This window comes from Somniosus microcephalus, chromosome 4 (genome assembly GCF_052327205.1).
Source record: "Somniosus microcephalus isolate GS21.2 chromosome 4, FLI_Smic_1.0, whole genome shotgun sequence".
Taxonomy (NCBI): Eukaryota; Metazoa; Chordata; class Chondrichthyes; order Squaliformes; family Somniosidae; genus Somniosus; species Somniosus microcephalus.
The window spans coordinates 277,508,599-277,525,889 of record NC_140990.1 but is presented as its reverse complement, the minus strand read 5'-3'; the positions used below and the strand labels follow the sequence as shown (position 1 = coordinate 277,525,889).

Genomic DNA, 17,291 nt, shown 5'->3' with positions numbered 1-17,291 from the left:
GTGGAACATTCTTTGTTCCTGTCCTACTCGGGTCCCTTCCCTCACCTCTTTTTTCGGTACATTGATGACTGTATTGGTGCCATTTCCTGCTCTCGCCCTGAACTAGAAAATTTGATTCACTTTGCTTCCAATTTCCACCCTTCCCTCACCTTCACATGGTCCATCTCTGACTCTTCCCTTCCCTTCCTCGACTTCTCTGTCTCTATTTCTGGGGATAGGCTATCGACAAACATCCAATGACTCCCACAGCTACCTGGACTACACTTCCTCCCACCCCGCTTCCTGTAAGGACTCTATTCCATTCTTCCAGTTTCTCCGTCTCCGCTGCATCTGTTCTGACGATGCCACCTTCCATACTAGTGCTTCCGATAAGTCTTCCTTTTCCTCAACCGAGGATTCCCCTCTACTGTGGTTGACATGGCCCTTGACTGTGTCCATTCCCCACACTTCTGCTCTCTCCCCTTCCCCTCTCTCCCAGAACCACAATAAGGTTCCCCTTGTCCTCACCTTCACCCCACCAGCATCCACATTCAATGGATCATCCTCCGTCATTTCCGCCGCCTCCAGCGTGATCCCACCACCAAACACATCTTCCCCTCCCCTCCCCTTTCAGCATCCCGAAGGGGCCGCTCCCTCTGCGACACCCTGGTCCACTCCTCTTACCACCCCCAACACCCCTTCCCCTTCCAATGGCACCTTCCCATGCAAGCCCAGGAGATGCAACACCTGCCCTTTTTCCTCCTCCCTTACCACTGTCCAGGGCCTCAAACACTTCTTCCAGGTGAAACAGCGATTTACTTGTTGTACTTGTAATTTAGTATACTGTATTCACTGCTAACGTTGCGGTCTCCTCTACATTGGGGAGACCAAATGCAGATTGGGTAACCGCTTTGCGGAACACCTCCGTTCAGTCCGTAAGGGTGACCCCGAGCTTCCGGTCGTCTGTCACTTTAATTCTCCGCTCCACTCCCACTCTGACCTCTCTCTCCTCGGCCTCTTACACTATTCCAATGAAGCTCAACGTAAGCTCGAGGAACAACACCTCATCTTTCGATTAGGACTTTACAGCCTTCTGGACTCAACATTGAGTTCAACAATTTCAGACCATAATCTCTGCCCTTATTTTTTCAGACGGCAGCTGTTGATGATTCTGCCATTCCCATTTGCAGCATTTAACCACTCCTGCCTTCTACCCTATCACAGACTGTCCCTTTTGTTCTTTCCTCGCCTCTGCACCTGGATAAAATCTTTTACTCTCTAACTTTTTCCAGTTCTGATGAAAGGCCACAGACCTGAAACGTTAACTCTGTTTCTCTCTCCACAGATACTGCCTGACCTGCTGAGTATTTCCAGCATTTTCTGTTTTTATTTCAGATTCCAGTATCCATAGTATTTTGCTGTTGTAAAAGAGTTTGGAGGGGTGGGGGGGGGGGCCGCTGGTTGTAGGTCTGGGGAGGTTACAGCGTTATGGAGGGGTAAGGCTAGGAGAGGATTTAAACATGAGGATGACTTTTTTAAATTTGTGGCATTGCAGGACTGGGAGTCAATGTAGGTCAGCAGTACTAGCACTATGCTAACATAATACATCCTGTAGATTGTATTTCATTTTCGGCACCACTTCCAATTTTGTAACCGGGATAGAAAAATATTTAAACATGAGATCCTTGAATTACTCATGAAACTTTTGTCAGTAAATATATATTTTATGTATAATGCAAAGTAAACCTTAGTTGATTATACGAGAGAATGCGACTGTGTAATTATTGCTCTACATGTTTTAAAAAGATGACACACCGAGAAGAGCGAAGAAGTCTGCCATTTTTTAATTAAAAAAGTTCAGAAGATGTTCAAGTTTCTTGAGCAGAGGTCTATTTTTGTAGTGAGCAATCTACCTGTTGCACTGATCGCCACAGTTTGCTTTGAAATTCTGGCTCTTTGATTTGGCAGGAAGCCAGCAGAGTAGAATGAGGGTCGGCATTGTACCCAAGCTTAAACATTCCTGAAATTGACCTTTGCTATAAAACTTGAATGCATTCATAGTGAATGGCATTAGGAGAACTGCTTTTTAAAAAATAAACATCTGAACCTAGAATTTACTGTTCTCAACATCAGCAGATGAGCGCTTAATGTGTTTGTACCTCATTCCCATTCACTATTTTAAAGGTAGTATTAATCCCTTTTATTTTGAATGGGGTCACCTGATGGCTGTGAGTAAATGCATGGTTTGACACAGCTATGCAGATCAGAAGCTCCAAATTTCAGTCACTAATCTGTGTTGTAAGCTAACACATCATGGAGGGCACTATAATTTGCTTCAAAATCTGGGCTATGAGAAAAAAATGTCACCCTGTCTGTGTCTCCTGATTATCTTGCAACCTCCTGCAGATACCCATGGATGAGCTATTAGTGGACTGCCACAAGTGGAAAGATGCACTTTATCTTCTGGATAGGGACACAGTCCAATTGATCTTTCCTAATGACTGAATCCTAAATTACAATATTGACCACATGGACACGTGCAGATTGGCTTTAATTACTGCTTTTATAGCCTCCCCCCTCACTTCAACCGACTTTGAGCTCATTATATACCTGAGCTTTTACTGCTCTTGACGAGTATAAATTGTAATTTAAGAACTTAAGAAATAGGAGCAGGAGTAGGCCAATCAGCCCCTCGAGCCTGCTCCGCCATTCAATAAGATCATGGCTGATCTGATCCTAACCGTCAATCCACTATCACAGAACCATCTCCTGAATCTAACAGAATTAGACACACGAAATAGGAGCAGGATCAGGCTACATGGCCCCTGGGCCCGCTCCGCTACCCACAGGGCCATGACCGATCCGAACCTAGACTCATGTCCAAATTCCTGCCCGCTCCCCATAACCCTTTATTCCCTTTACTTCTAGGAAACTGTCTATAAATTTATGTAATGATGTAGCTTCTACAGCTTTTTGGGGCAGCATATTCCATGGACCTACCACCCTCTGAGTGAAGTAGTTCCTCCTCATCTCAGTTTTGAAAGAGCAGCCCCTTATTCTAAGACTATGCCCCCTAGTTCTAGTTTCACCCATCATCGGGAACATCCTCCCCGCATCCACCCGATCCAACCCCTTCACAATCTTATATGTTTCAATAAGATCGCCTCTCATTCTTCTGAACTCCAATGAGTAGAGTCCCAATCTACTCAACCTCTCCTCATATGTCCATCCCCTCATCCCCGGGATTAACCGAGTGAACCTTCTTTGTACTGACTCGAGAGCAAGTATGTCTTGTCTTAAGTATGGACACCAGAACTGTATGCAGTATTCCAGGTGCGGTCTCACCAATACCTTGTACAACTGAAGCAATACCTCCCTATTTTTATATTCTATCCCCCTAGCAATGAAAGCCAACATTCCATTGGCCTTCTTAATCACTTGCTGCACCTGCATCCTAACCTTTTGAGTTTCGTGCACCAGGACCCCCAGACCCCTTTGTACCTCAGTACTTTCCAGCTTCTTGCCATTAAGATAATAACTTGCTCTACGATTTTTCCTGCCAAAGTGCATAACCTCACACTTTCCAGCATTGTATTCCATCTGCCAAATCTCTGCCCACTTACTTAGCCTGTCTATGTCCCCTTGCAGGTTTTTTATGTCCTCACTCACTACTTTCCCTCCCATCTTAGTATCATCTGCAAACTTTGATATGTTACACTCGGTCCCCTCCTCCAAATCGTTAATATAGATTGTAAAGAGTTGGGGACCCAGCACTGACCCCTGTGGAACACCACTAGTTACTGATTGCCAGTCCGAGAATGAACCATTTATCCCAACTCTCTGCTTTCTGTTAGATAGCCAATCCTCTATCCATGCTAGAATATTATCCCCAATCCCGTGATTTTTTATCTTAAGCAATAATCTTTTGTGTGGCACCTTGTCAAATGCCTTTTGGAAGTCTAAATACACTACGTCCACTGGTTCCCCTTTATCCACCCTATATGTTACTTCCTCAAAGAACTCCAGCAAATTTGTCAAACATGACTTCCCCTTCATAAAACCATGCTGACTTTGTCCTATTAAATTATGATTATCCAAATGTCCTGTTACTGTCTCCTTAATAATGGACTCCAAAATTTTACCTACCACAGATGTTAGGCTATAGTTTCCAGCCTTCTGTCTACTGCCCTTTTTAAATAAGGGCGTTACATTAGCAGTTTTCCAGTCTGCCGGGACCTTTGCTGATTCCAGGGAGTTTTGGAAAATTATTACCAATGCATCCACAATCCCTACCGCCACTTCCCTCAAGACCCTAGGATGTAAGCCATCAGGTCCAGGTGATTTATCTGCCTTGAGTCCCATTATTTTACCGAGTACCACTTCCTTAGTGATTTTGATCGTGTTTAGCTCCTCCCCCCCCCCCCCCCCCCATAGCCCCCTGTTTGTCCAGTGTTGGGATATTCTTAGTGTCTTCTACTGTAAAGACTGTAAATATTTAAGACTGATATATCCCCAATTTTCTCTGATTAAGATGGCAACAGCAGTTCTTAATTATAGTAATCATACTTTTGGGTTCAATATTACAAGTCATGATGGTTTCTCAGTGTTGTACAGGTAATTTGTAAATGAGTACTCTGGGAATAAATTACATATTTACATTTCATAATATATGTTCTTGAAGACAGCTTAATTTTAAAATCAGTTGCTTACTTTGATTTTATTGCCTCAGTTGACAGACATCGACATCTCTCTTAATGTTCAGAGACCAGTTATTCAAACTTGCCCATTTTTCGTACCTACATATTACAGTTATAAATTCCATTAATCACACTGAATTTTAGAGTGTTAACTGAAACTAATTAGGGAATGGAAATTGCTCTGACCTCTGAGCTGCACTGTCTTGATTGCATTTTTAGACCAAAGGCACAGCTAAATATGGAAGATACAAACAGCCTGTGTGCAGATGATAGTTATTTGAATGTACTAGTTAACGGCCTGTATTGTCTCATGAGGCAGAAGCTCCATTCTGTCGTTCTATGAGTATCCAGTGTGACAGTCATCAACTGTCAAAAGAAAATTATAAAATTTCTGCTGATACTATATGAACATAAGAACATAAGAAATAGGAGCAGGAGTAGGCCAATCGGCCCCTTGAGCCTGCTCCACCATTCAATAAGATCATGGCTGATCTGATCCTAACCTCAAATCTACTATCACTCTCCATCTCACCCAAACCCATGTGATCTCCCGGGAGAGGCGAAAAACCAGATTAAAAACCCAATGGCCAATTTGGGAGAAAAAATCTGGGAAATTCCTCTCCGACCCATCTAGGCGATCGAAACTCGTCCAGGAGATCACTCTGTCCCTATATTTTCTACAGTACTTACCTTCTGTAAAGGCGATCTCCACCCCAGCCAGGAACAGGAATAAAACCATCTCCTGAAATCTAACACAGAATTAGAACACAAGAAGTAGGAGCAGAACCAGGCTACATGGCCCCTGGGCCCGCTCCACTACCCACAGGGCCATGACCATTCCGAACCTAGACTCATGTCCAATTTCCTGCCCGCTCCCCGTAACCCTTAATTCCCTTTACTTCACATTACCTCTCCTCAAATTGGTTTTGTGGAGTTTAAGTCTTGCAAGATGTATTTGGAAGATCATCCTGTCCCTTTTAATGAGCTAAAAAAGGAAAAATTAACTTTGAGGGGCTATTTGTTTTACATGCAGGTCATACTAAACATTTGATTGAAATATGATGTAGAAATGTGGAGACTTTTTCTAAAATAAAGATTTAAAAATATTGTCCTAAAATTATTTATGCTTTTGTTTTACGACAAAAACTAGATACAGAGAGCTGCAATGAAAATAATGCAGGTTGCACACATGAATGCATCCAGGGGCCCTTTGGTGCACAGTGCACTTGCCCAAGTGGCCATCAGCTTACAAATGATTCCAAGACCTGTGAAGATATTGATGAATGTAATCCACCGGGCATTTGTAGCCAGATATGTTACAATGAAAGAGGCTCTTTCAGGTGCACCTGTGATGAAGGTTATACTTTAGAAGTTGATGAGAGGACCTGCAAAGCTTCAGGTAAAGCTTGTCATATTTTCCTGTGTTCGACTGAAATGCATTTTATCAGACCAATTGCAGTATTGTAACACAAATATACTATGGGCTGGATTTTCATTTAGGAGGCGGGACTACAACTTTAGGGGTTGTAGTTCCGCCTCCATCGAGTTGTGGCCAACCCACGCGATTTTCACTTGATTGACCTTGTTGAGCCCGCCCAGCGGGCTCAGCAGGCCAATTAAGTGTCACCCGGCAACAGGTGATGTCACAGATTGACATTTCATCTGTCGAGCTTTTGACAGATGAAATATCAGCGTTCGACAGCTGTTTGAAGCTGTCAAACACTGACAATCTGTACTCCAAGTTAATTCCTTACTCTCAGGATGATTTAGAGATCTCTCCGGAACAGAAAGCTGAATGCTGCCATTTTTGACAGATCGCGGCCATTCTGCTTTCTGTGCTGGTGAGATGAGGGACTCTCGAGACCTGAAGGAAGGAAGGCTGTAAAGGTAAGTAAATGTAAGTAAAACTTCTTTAAACACTTTACACACACCAAACACACTTACCTCTGCACTCATGCACCCATCACTCACCTGAACACCGGACATCTCGACCCCTCCAAGCCCTTCATCCCGACGGCCCTCCTCGCTAACTTGGCATGGTTTGGAGCCGTCGGGAATCCTACACTTCACCAATAAAAATAGGGATTAGGCTAAAAACTGCCTGTTAACTACCTGTTAACAGGCAGTTAATTGGCACTAATCCCCTTCCCGCCTCGGGGAGGCGGGTCCCAGCGCGGGTCGGGTACCCGCCTCCTTTGAAACTGGCATGGAGGCAGATTGGGGGTGGGATGGGTTCGTGCCCCCCGATTTCAAGATTTTAACCCCCCACACGCCTCCACGGCTCAATGAAAATCCTGCCCTATGTGTCTGCAGTATTTACAGTGTAATCTAAACAATTGAATAGTGTGGTTGCTGGAACTGATAGCAATCCAGGAGCATCAGATGTGTGGAAACTAGTATATCTGGTGGCAGGGTGTGGACATCATTTCTATAGAAAGTAAGGATGTCGTTTTTGCCCATAGAATGTAGATTGTTCACCATTATAATATTGCTATAGGCCGTGAATTCAAAGGTTCTGTGTTGGAATAGAGGACAGTCATTAAGCACATAATGATGGACAAGTACTTTAATGAACTTAAAACTTCAGAACGAACCTATGCATTTCTACACAGTAGCCATTACTAGTGAATTCCTGTGGTAATGCTTCTGCAATTTAAATTAAGTTGTTAGAATGCAAGACTGTGTCCAGGATTAGTGCCCATTTGCCAGCCAAGCAGTATCTACTAATCTGTTAAGGGGTATATGATTCTCTCCTACTTTTTATTGATGCCACTACTGACCAGACAAAAAAATGCCTTTAGTAGGGACCTAATATTGAACACTTTGCAAATTATCTTTTCTGCTTTATCTCTTTCTAGCCAGTCAATCCTCTAAGCTAAATGTAGACAGGAATCCACAATCAATTTCATAAAATTTATATTTGCTTTATTTTTGGTCTCCAATTTCAAACTTTTTTTTTTTCTTTTCAATTTACTCCAGTAGAGGGAATAGCACCTTGCCCTAGTCTGCTATGTGGCCAGTCTTTCTCCCTGCTTGTATGCATGAGCATCTATAGTAGGAAGTATAATTAACTAGGGGATGGAAGAGTGAGCACTTGATCTAGTTTCATCAAGGTTGTAAACTGGCTTAACAAGACTTGGGCCCAGAAAATCTGTGGGTGGAGCATTTTTGGATAAGTATTGAGATGTACCTGCCCCAGACCTCTGCCACTGACCCTGCCATAGTTCATAAGGTAAGGGAAAAGTCCCTTCATTTAGATGGCATTGGTGGGCAGCAGTGCCACTTGGGGCACATCTAGAGCACTCGCTATTTTTTCAATACTGGAATTGACGGTAGTGGGCAGGCAGGGGCAGGTATGGTGGGTGTCTGCCAGAACAGTTGCAGATTTTCAGCCCCTTAATTTTTATTTCTTTGAATGTGAGGCTTAGCCCATGAGTGCTGGTGTAAACCAGACCCACCTTAGGTGGGTCTTGCTGGTACTGATGGAAACATACACAAAGTATACCCAGTTTAACTGGAGCAATGCCACTAATCCATCATCAGCATTTTCATGTACTGAGCCTGGATTATAGCTGCGGGTCTTGGTATAATTGAGACATTATATTCTGATTGGATATTTTTGGACGGCTCAAGTCTAGGCTCAGTTATGATGGGCTAGAACCAGTTCAGATCAACATAATGTTGTAATATGGTGATAGCCACTTAGCATCTTGATAGCCAGATGCAACTCTTCTGTTGCTTGGGGGTGGCTCTTAGTACATTTAAAAACAAGTTATTCATTTTTATGGGATGTGGGCATTGCTGGCAAGGCCAGCATTTATTGCCCATCCCTAATTGCTCTTGAGAAGGTGATGGTGAGCCGCTTTCTTGAACCGCTGCAGTCTGTGTGGTGAAGGTACTCCCACAGTGCTGCTAGGGAGGAGGGAGTTCCAGGATTTTGACCCAGCGACGATGAAGGATCGGCGATATACTTCTAAGTTAGGATGATGTGTGACTTGAAGGGGAGCTTGGAGGTGGTGGTGTTCCCATGAGTCTGCTGCCCTTGTCCTTCTAGGTGGAAGAGGTCGTGGGTTTGACAGGTGCTGTTGAAGAAACCTTGGCGAGTTGCTGCAGTGCATCTTATAGATGGTACATTACGCCGGTGGTGGAGTGAGTGAATGTTTAAGGTGGTAGAGGGGGTGACAATCAAGCGGGCTGCTTTGTCCTGGATGGTGTTGAGCTTCTGGAGTGCTGTGGGAGCTGCACTCATCCAGGCAAGTATTCCATCACACTCCTTACTTGTGCTTTGTAGATGGTAGAAAGGCTTTGGGGAGTCAGGAGGTGAGACACTCGCTGCAGAATACCTAGCCTCTGACCTGCTCTTGATGCCACAGTATTTGTGTGGCTGGTCCAGTTAAGTTTCTGGTCAATGGTGACCACCCAGGATGTTGATGGTGGGGGATTTGGCGATAGTAATACCATTGAATGTCAAGGGGCGGTGTTTAGACACTTGCTTGTTGGAGATAGTCATTGCCTGGCACTTCTGTGGCGCGAATGTTACCTGCCACTTATCAGCCCAAGCCTGAACGTCATCCAGATTCTGCATGCTACAGATTCAGTCATGATGTGAGAGATATGGGATGCCATTGGAATCTACATAATTCCTTCCATTCTAGGTTGCCTGAATAGTGCATGTTTATATTGCCATTAATACAACTAGTTGATTTTTGGCCCTGGGTGTCAAGCAAGTGGTTTTGCTGTACACTCTACTCCTGAGGTGGATCAGCCCAGAGCCAATGGATGGGTAGAAGTTACATTAATGGCATGGGCAAACACCTCTGGCATGTTGTTGGGGTCTGTAGCAAAGAAGAGGATGTTGTTGGCTGGAGTGGGAATCATCCTTCAGTGTTTGTGGAGCTGGGAATTGGAACCAATGGTTGTGAGGGAGGTGGGGAAGAGTGCAGTTCAGATTTCAGACAGGTGATTGACAAAAAAAGGTCACGGGTTACAGTGGTGAGTTTGGTTTTAGGATTCTTAAATGGTATGCTTGAGCTGATTGTGGTTGCAGTGGAGTGTTACAGTGTACTATGTTTTTTGCAGTTTTTTGTTTGTATACAATTTCTTTTTCAGGCTCCTGAGCTTAAACCAGTTGACCAAACCTGTTTTAATATTCATGTGCAATGTATTTTAACATCCTTGTTTGCCATTTTGTTTTCTTTCCCAAACCATGGTTTGGAGAGCGATTCTGTGAAATAAAACTGCTTGGCTAGTAGCCTGTGTGTACAGTTCAATTTGCTATTCCTCTAGCAGTGATGTTATTAGTGTAACTCCTAGTTTTCAGTGAGCTCTTTTTGCTTTGTGAAGTCAATACAGTTGACATTATATTGATTTTCTATCTAGATTCAACGAATGTTCAGTTAATGGTGGCAAGTCGAGGTCAGGTAGTTTCTGACAACATTAGTGCTTGGCCAAATGTCATTCAGAGTGTGATCCGAGATGGGAGAAATATTGTTGCAATTGATTTTGATTCTGAAACTGGTCGGATTTATTGGTCGGATGTAACTCAGGACAAAGTTTGGAGTGCTTTTCAAAATGGAACAGACCGAAAAATTGTACGTATGTTTCTTTGTTTTCTAGTAGATAAAAGCAATTGCATGAAATAGAGTTTATTGCTGTAATGGTAATATAGTTCCTAGGCCAATGCAGTACAATGGAGCTAAGACTGGGAAGAAGATATATTCATTGTTAGCTGTTTACAAAGATTTGGACAGATGATCAAGTTCGAAAATGCCATTTCAGGAACTAAAATTATATGAGAGATTTCTTTTCTAGCTATGGAATTTTAAAACTTTTCTGGGAAGTATGTCTTCAGCACTAAAAACATAAAGGGGGAAAAATTTGGTTGCGCCCTCTTCGGGGCGGTAACTTCACCTGGGTGAAGTGGTAGCGCACCAAGCAGGAGGCGGGGTGCTACTGGAAGCACTCCCCCCCCCCCCCCCCCCCTCCTTTCTGGGGCACCACCATTCAATATCATGGCGCTACGTGCAACAGCGCCACACGTGTCGGCACGCAGTGCCGCAGTATTACAGGCCTCCCTCCCCTGATTAAAGGGGAGGGGCCTAGTCCAGCGCACGGGGGGGGGGGTGCCCTGTTGGACCAGGGAGTGGGGTGCCAAGAAAACAGCCTGGCACTCGAGATCCGGGCTAACCGATTGCAGCCGGCACTCCGCATGAAGAAGTGGAAGGGGCAAGTGCTGGCAGGCAGCCCCAAAAAATTGTCCGCCTGCCCTTTCATTTGCGCCACCGCGGCCGCAAAAACACCCCCTGCCCCTGTTGGACATGATGTCTGGCGGTAGGTCAGGGGGCGCGGCCGGAGTGCGAGCAGGATGCTGCGCACGGCGATGATGTCATTGGCAGAGGCGCAGTGCCACGGGGCGCTACCGGCTACCGCTGCCGCTAACCTCCCACTGAATTACATTGGAGGCATTAACAGCATGCGCCCAGGCGCTAGGGACTTTGCGGGAGGCGCAAAGCAACCCAATTTTTCCCCAAAAATGTCGATTACTTTTTTCTATAGGATATACCATTCTGCATTATCACTGATGCTTCAACCTCTTTGCCAACAGATATTTGATAGTGGAGTGACTGTCACAGAAAATATAGCTGTGGACTGGATAGGCCGCAATCTGTACTGGGCAGACTACATTCTTCAAACAATTGAGGTTTCAAAACTGGATGGCAGCCACAGAACTGTGCTACTTAGTGATAATATAACTAACCCCAGAGGATTGGTGTTGGATCCCAGAAATGAGTAAGACAAAAAAAGAAGAGCAATGCATTTATTTATGTGCATGTATGTTAGGGATGAAGGGCTGTATGTGGAAAAGAGCTTTAATAGACACTATACTGTATATGGGTATTTTGTAATGAAAACTTTCAAGTTCAGGAGAGCATTCAGGCACCAAATCACTCCCCATACATTCTACAATGTTTAGTTAACAGGAAGAATAAAGGAATTGTTTGGAGGTATTCTAATAAAGGCTGCAGTTATACTACACCACTGTTTGGAGGTCAGTAGCTTCAGTATGAAGAGTAGCTGGTAAAAACTGCAGTTATACTTTGGGATGTGACTTGCACTATACCCATCTTTTCTTCAAGCATGTGCAGAGTGTCAGTCACCTGGCAGCTATTTTTTAATGTGAGGTGTAGGTGGCAATGTCTGCTTTCTAATAGTATAAATAGATTCATGTATTAAAGTGGTCAGGATATCCAGCAGTCTGCCCAAGCACTTTTCAAACCTGGCTTCATACTGGACTGTGGTTATACTGCACCCAGTGTGAAGCCCAACTAGTGTGAGACAGTCTTCTGGAAAGGAATCTTGCACCACTTGGCTTTGATGTGTTTAGGAGTCTTGACCTGACCACTGAATGTGGCAGTGGCATCTGAAACTAGTTCTCATTAATGTGACTGTGAAAGACTGGATACATCAGTGGTTGCATTTCATTACAATTACAATTCAGATGGGCAAAATTAGGATTGTTTTATGTATGGAAACTGATTTTAGTGCACTTTTGAAATGTACATTGACTCATTTGGAAATTGAAGTGACTGTAAAACAGAAAGTTGTTGCCACAGTTTAATTTCCTCTGTACATCAACTTAATTATTTTGTGAGTGTCAATGTGGCAGTCGTTTTGAATTTAAACAGATAAGATAAAAATGTATTTTCTTTAAACAGTCTTTAAAATCAATGAAAAATGAATGGGATTTAGGACATGATAGTTATTACCATGATGTGTACTTTGGGAGGTTTTATTGTTCTGCTTTACCGTAAACCAAAATAATCACCAATATGATGAGCCCCTCCCCCATCATATTCACATCTTTCCAATGTGCCCCCTAAGCTTCACTGCCTCCTGAAATGCACGGCCCATTCAAATTTTTGCGCGTGCGCGGTATCTAATGTAAAAGCCGGTGAACGGCCTGCATGGGACCTCTCAGACCACTGTGGCTGCGCACACACCTTAGCGGGAACTCTGCTTGTACCTCTTGTTCAGAGTTGTCTAAATGGAAAGTTGCTGTAACTAGTAGAAAAGCACTATGAGGCACTAAGGTAACTGTATAGATAATGGACTGGGATGCTGTGTGGCGGTAAGCTATCCTGTCTCATATGATAGGAAGGAAAAGCAGATATAGGTCCAATTGTCTTTATTTGAATAATGCTACCACTCAGTCACAAAGGCCTTAATATTAGATGTTTAAACTCTGTAATCCAGATTGTCTCACCCTACTGTCTAGAAGAGGTTGTGTGACAATGAGAAGCTATCAAGATAAAAATCAGGTTTAATAACTGCTGATGGTCCTGGGGAAGGTGAGGGGCGAATAAATCCATCTTTTGATTTTACTTTGTAGTACTCATCTAATGTTCTGGACAGACTGGGGAAGGAACCCACGAATTGAAAAAGCCAGTATGGATGGCACGTTGCGAACTGTCCTAATAAGTAACAAGATCTTCTGGCCCAATGGTTTAAGTATTGATTATCCAACTAAACTACTTTACTTTGCTGATGCGTATTTGGATTATATTGAATACTGTGACTACAATGGAAACAACAGGAGACAAGTTTTGGCAAGTGACTTGGTAAGTAAATCAAGTACTATTTGTCTGTTACTTAGCAAAAGTTTGTCTATAGAATGTATATGTTTAACATAAAGCACTCAGTAACTACACGTTATGTTGTAGGTCCTGCAACACCCACATGCCATAACCATTTTTGAGGATTTTGTGTATTGGACTGATCGGCAATCTAACCGTGTTATTAGAGTGAATAAGTGGCATGGAAAGAATCAGACTGTGATGATCAATAATATCATTCAGCCACTAGGAATTGCTGCTGTTCATTCTGTAAGGCAACCACCTGGTAGGTCAAAAATCATATTAATACTTTATCTAATAAAGGACCTCTCAAATTCTGAATGGCATGATCATGTCACGTCATGGAAATTAGTGGCATTTTAGGACAATGCAGCTTGTGTTTTACACTTAACATGTAGATGTCCAGGTAAACAGACTCAAAGTACAGCAGCCCCCATATAAACCATATCTGCTTACAATTTCTACCAATACAAAACAACACGTAAATACCTTCTCTCTGGCAACTTCCAACTCCACTGTAACCTGCTGTGTGTGACTCCTAAGGTGAGCCTTCTAGAGATGATTTAGTAGAGTTTCAAAAATTAAAGGAAATTCCAGATCACCTCATCATATGATGATGCTAATATTCTCTCCATTTCTGCCTTTTGTACCAGATTACTGTCATAAAATGCATATATTTTTCTCAGTGCTATTTTTGCCCTAATCTTAATACAGACAGTAAGTGATGTAAGAAAACTCACTAAGCACTTGGTTGAGTATAAAACAAGGCTTTAATCAACTGTTTCACAACCATGAGATTCTAGTTACATCACTAGTTCCTGGTTACAAAAACGTCCTGGGCAAGCTGGGCCCACGCCCGAGTATTTATACTCCCTGGACGGCGCCACCAGCTGGCCGCCCAGTGTTATTTCATGAGTCATTTCTTCATGAATGATAAGATTCATGACATTAAGTATATTAAACAGAGACAGTCAAATTCCAGTTGTAAATCTTACTGACATCTGGATATTTATATGTTTTGTCTCCTAGCTTGGAATCCATGTTTGTCTAATCCCTGCAGCCACTTGTGCCTGCTTTCTGCATCGGCACCCAGATTCTACTCCTGTGTCTGCCCCTCGGGCTGGAAACTGATGGCGGATTTGGAACACTGTGAAAAAGGTAGGATGCAATTACTATCTACCTCTTTCCAGAAAATACAATAATACAGTAATGACTGTCATATCTAGTTATGTGATATAGAGGCAACAACAAAAACTTCTGAACCATATGATAAAGAATCATTCCAAGGCATGCACGGTCAGGAAGAAAAAGGCAAAGACTTTCACGTGGAGAGATTTTTGTATCTGAAGTTATCAAGGAATGGGAAAGACCATGGTAGATAATCCAGCAGTCTTCCCCATTAATTGAATCTCCACATACAAATGAATACAGCAAGGTAGTATAGAAATTCCTACAGTATTGGCTTTCTATTTTGGAGGCTATTTAGGAGGCACAGCAGATTTGTTCCATCTGCTTCCTGTCGTACAGCTTCAGGTTTCTTTGAGCCTGCACTAACCCTGGCAGGGGCTATTGTTCTGGTCCTTATGAATACAACAAATTGGATGTGCCTAAATAGTCCCTATTGATAAAATTGGATATTGAAATGGCTTCAGAGCTTATCTCTGTGCCTTTTGCAATAAGCCTCTAACTTTAAGTGCTCAGTAGTTCAATTGCCTGTTGGACCGAATGGTTCCTACATAAAATTGTGTGTTCTCAGATCATTTCAACTCTGCTAGAGTTTATGAAAAGCTCAAATTTCACTTTGACTTGCACTGTTGCTCTCACATTATATCGACACACTGCTAGAATGCAAGAAGTCATACAGTACATTGAAATAATTATAATTTCTAAGTCTGTTCACTTTTACAGTTGTATTATGCAGTATTTTTCTTCTTCTGGGAATTATTTCCAATCCCTTATGACCCATTCATTAGGAAAAGGTTATGTGAAGAGATGATAAAAGATCTTTTTATTCCTTTAATTATCTGCAGTTTCATTGCTACTCCAATTATATCTTTGGGGAGTACTGCACAAAACAGCAAATATCGAAGATTTATTTGCTGCTGAAAGATTTGGAATGACTGCTTAATTGATATGTTTGCTCCTCGGTAGCAGTTTAGTGATAACTTAATCCCTGTTGAAAATGTAAACGACTTGCTGCCAGCAATGATTTTCAGCAGGAAGTTTTTTCTTGGCTTACCTAAAGCTTTAGTACAGCTGTGTCAGATACAAATTCCATTCGCAACTCCTCAGATAATGAAGCTGTTCATGCCCACATGCAACAAGACCTGGACAGCATTCAGGCTTGGGCTGATGAGTGGCAAGTAATATTTGTGCCCCACAGGTGACAGGCAATGACTATCTCCAACAAGCGAGAGTCTAAACACCGCCCCTTGACATTCAATGGCGTTACCATCGCCGGATCCCCCACCATCAACATCCTGGGGGACACCATTCACCACAAACTTAATTGGACCAGCCACATAAGTACTGTGGCTACAAGAGTAGGTCAGAGTGAAGGGATAATTACTAGTCCTAGCTCCTTTAGGGCTACCCCGGATCAGGCGTATTCCTCAGACGTTCACTTTCAACTAAAATTTGAGGTAGCCGAATCCTAAAGACGCTTAATTGGGTCTAAAGGTCCGGACCATCTCTTCCTAAAGGAAAGGAACAACCTGAAAATGTTACCGTCCTCCAGATAGCACTTTTAATAAGTTTAACTAGACTGTAACATTCCGGATATTATGAGGGTCCGGAAAACTCCCCCAAAATTCTACAACTCCTCACCAAAGAGTGTACAGAGATTGAGTTCGCAAGTTTTTGATACAGAAGTCTTATGTGAGACAATTCTAAAAATATATAGATTTATTAAAGAACCGACATGTAATTTACAGTTGCTGAGTCAATCGCAACATTAACAGTTCCAAAAAGAGAGAGCTTACAATCCTATTATCAGAGAACCTTCTTAACTTTCCTACAGTCTTAAAGTTCTATTCAGGATATCTACCAAAATCAAATACCTTTGATCCCCGAGGTACAAAGAGTTGGAGACTTACAGAGCTGCCTCTGAAGCCGAGAATCACTTTGCCCCTTTAAAGCGAGTCTACTATCCCATTTGAGAGTTCAATATTTATACCCCTATCCAGTGGTATTTCCTTTAAAGTTTTCTGCTGATGTAAGCTAATTATCTCTAGTCATTTTTCTGCTGACCCCTGCAATTCTTAGTCACCTCAGCTGGTAGCATTACAGAATTATGGCCTAGAAATTCAGTGGGCTGCGCCACCCGATAGCGCCTTAAGAGGGCACTTAGTGGGTTGGCCACCACTGCCCACGCCTCCCGCTAAATTTAGCGGTATGCTAATGGCAGCGCTAGCCGTTAGCACTGCGCCGCTACCGATGACCTCATCGGTGTGCGCAGCGCCCCGCTACCGCCCCGATCGCGAAATTTAGTAGCGCCCCCTGCTTTAACGCCGGTCGCAATTTGCGACCGGTTCAGGGGGGCCTACCTGTGGCGGTAGAGGCGCTGAGGTGCGGGGTGGCCATATTTTTTGCTGGCCGCCTGCCAGCACCTCTCCGCGCCACCATCCCCGGCCTCCTGAGCCGCCACCACCCCCCCCCCCCCCGCGGAGAGCCGGCTGTTTCCCAAGAGCCCGGCACTTCTCCTCGGTGCCGGGCTCTTTTGCCGGCACTCGCGATCATTGCCCGCGCTGCAGCAGGCCCCTCCCCTTTAAGAAGGGGAGGAAGGCCTGCAGTACCACAGCGCGCCGTGCCGCAGCGTGTGGTGTTGCGGCACGTTGCGCTGCGATCTTCAGCTGCAGCGCCCCAAGAGGGATGCGGGGCACCTCGAATAGTGCCGCGCTTCCCTCTGGAGCGCTCAAAGTGAATTTGTGGTGGGCGGCCGCGACTACTTCCGGGGCGGTACTTCCGGCGCCCTGGCGAGGCT

General features: G+C 43.7%; 1 protein-coding gene across 2 annotated transcripts in view; it reads left to right on the top strand.

The window, feature by feature from the left end:
• Positions 1 to 17,291, top strand: part of lrp2a (low density lipoprotein receptor-related protein 2a) — a 390,094-nt gene that overhangs the window by 179,124 nt on the left and 193,679 nt on the right. For both annotated transcript variants that reach the window (XM_085986489.1, XM_085986488.1), the window contains exons 26-31: positions 5,827 to 6,075; positions 10,056 to 10,267; positions 11,281 to 11,465; positions 13,066 to 13,294; positions 13,397 to 13,574; positions 14,339 to 14,467. In XM_085986489.1, the coding sequence (XP_085842615.1) occupies positions 5,827 to 6,075; positions 10,056 to 10,267; positions 11,281 to 11,465; positions 13,066 to 13,294; positions 13,397 to 13,574; positions 14,339 to 14,467 (1,182 nt within the window). The remainder of the gene's footprint in view (positions 1 to 5,826; positions 6,076 to 10,055; positions 10,268 to 11,280; positions 11,466 to 13,065; positions 13,295 to 13,396; positions 13,575 to 14,338; positions 14,468 to 17,291) is intronic.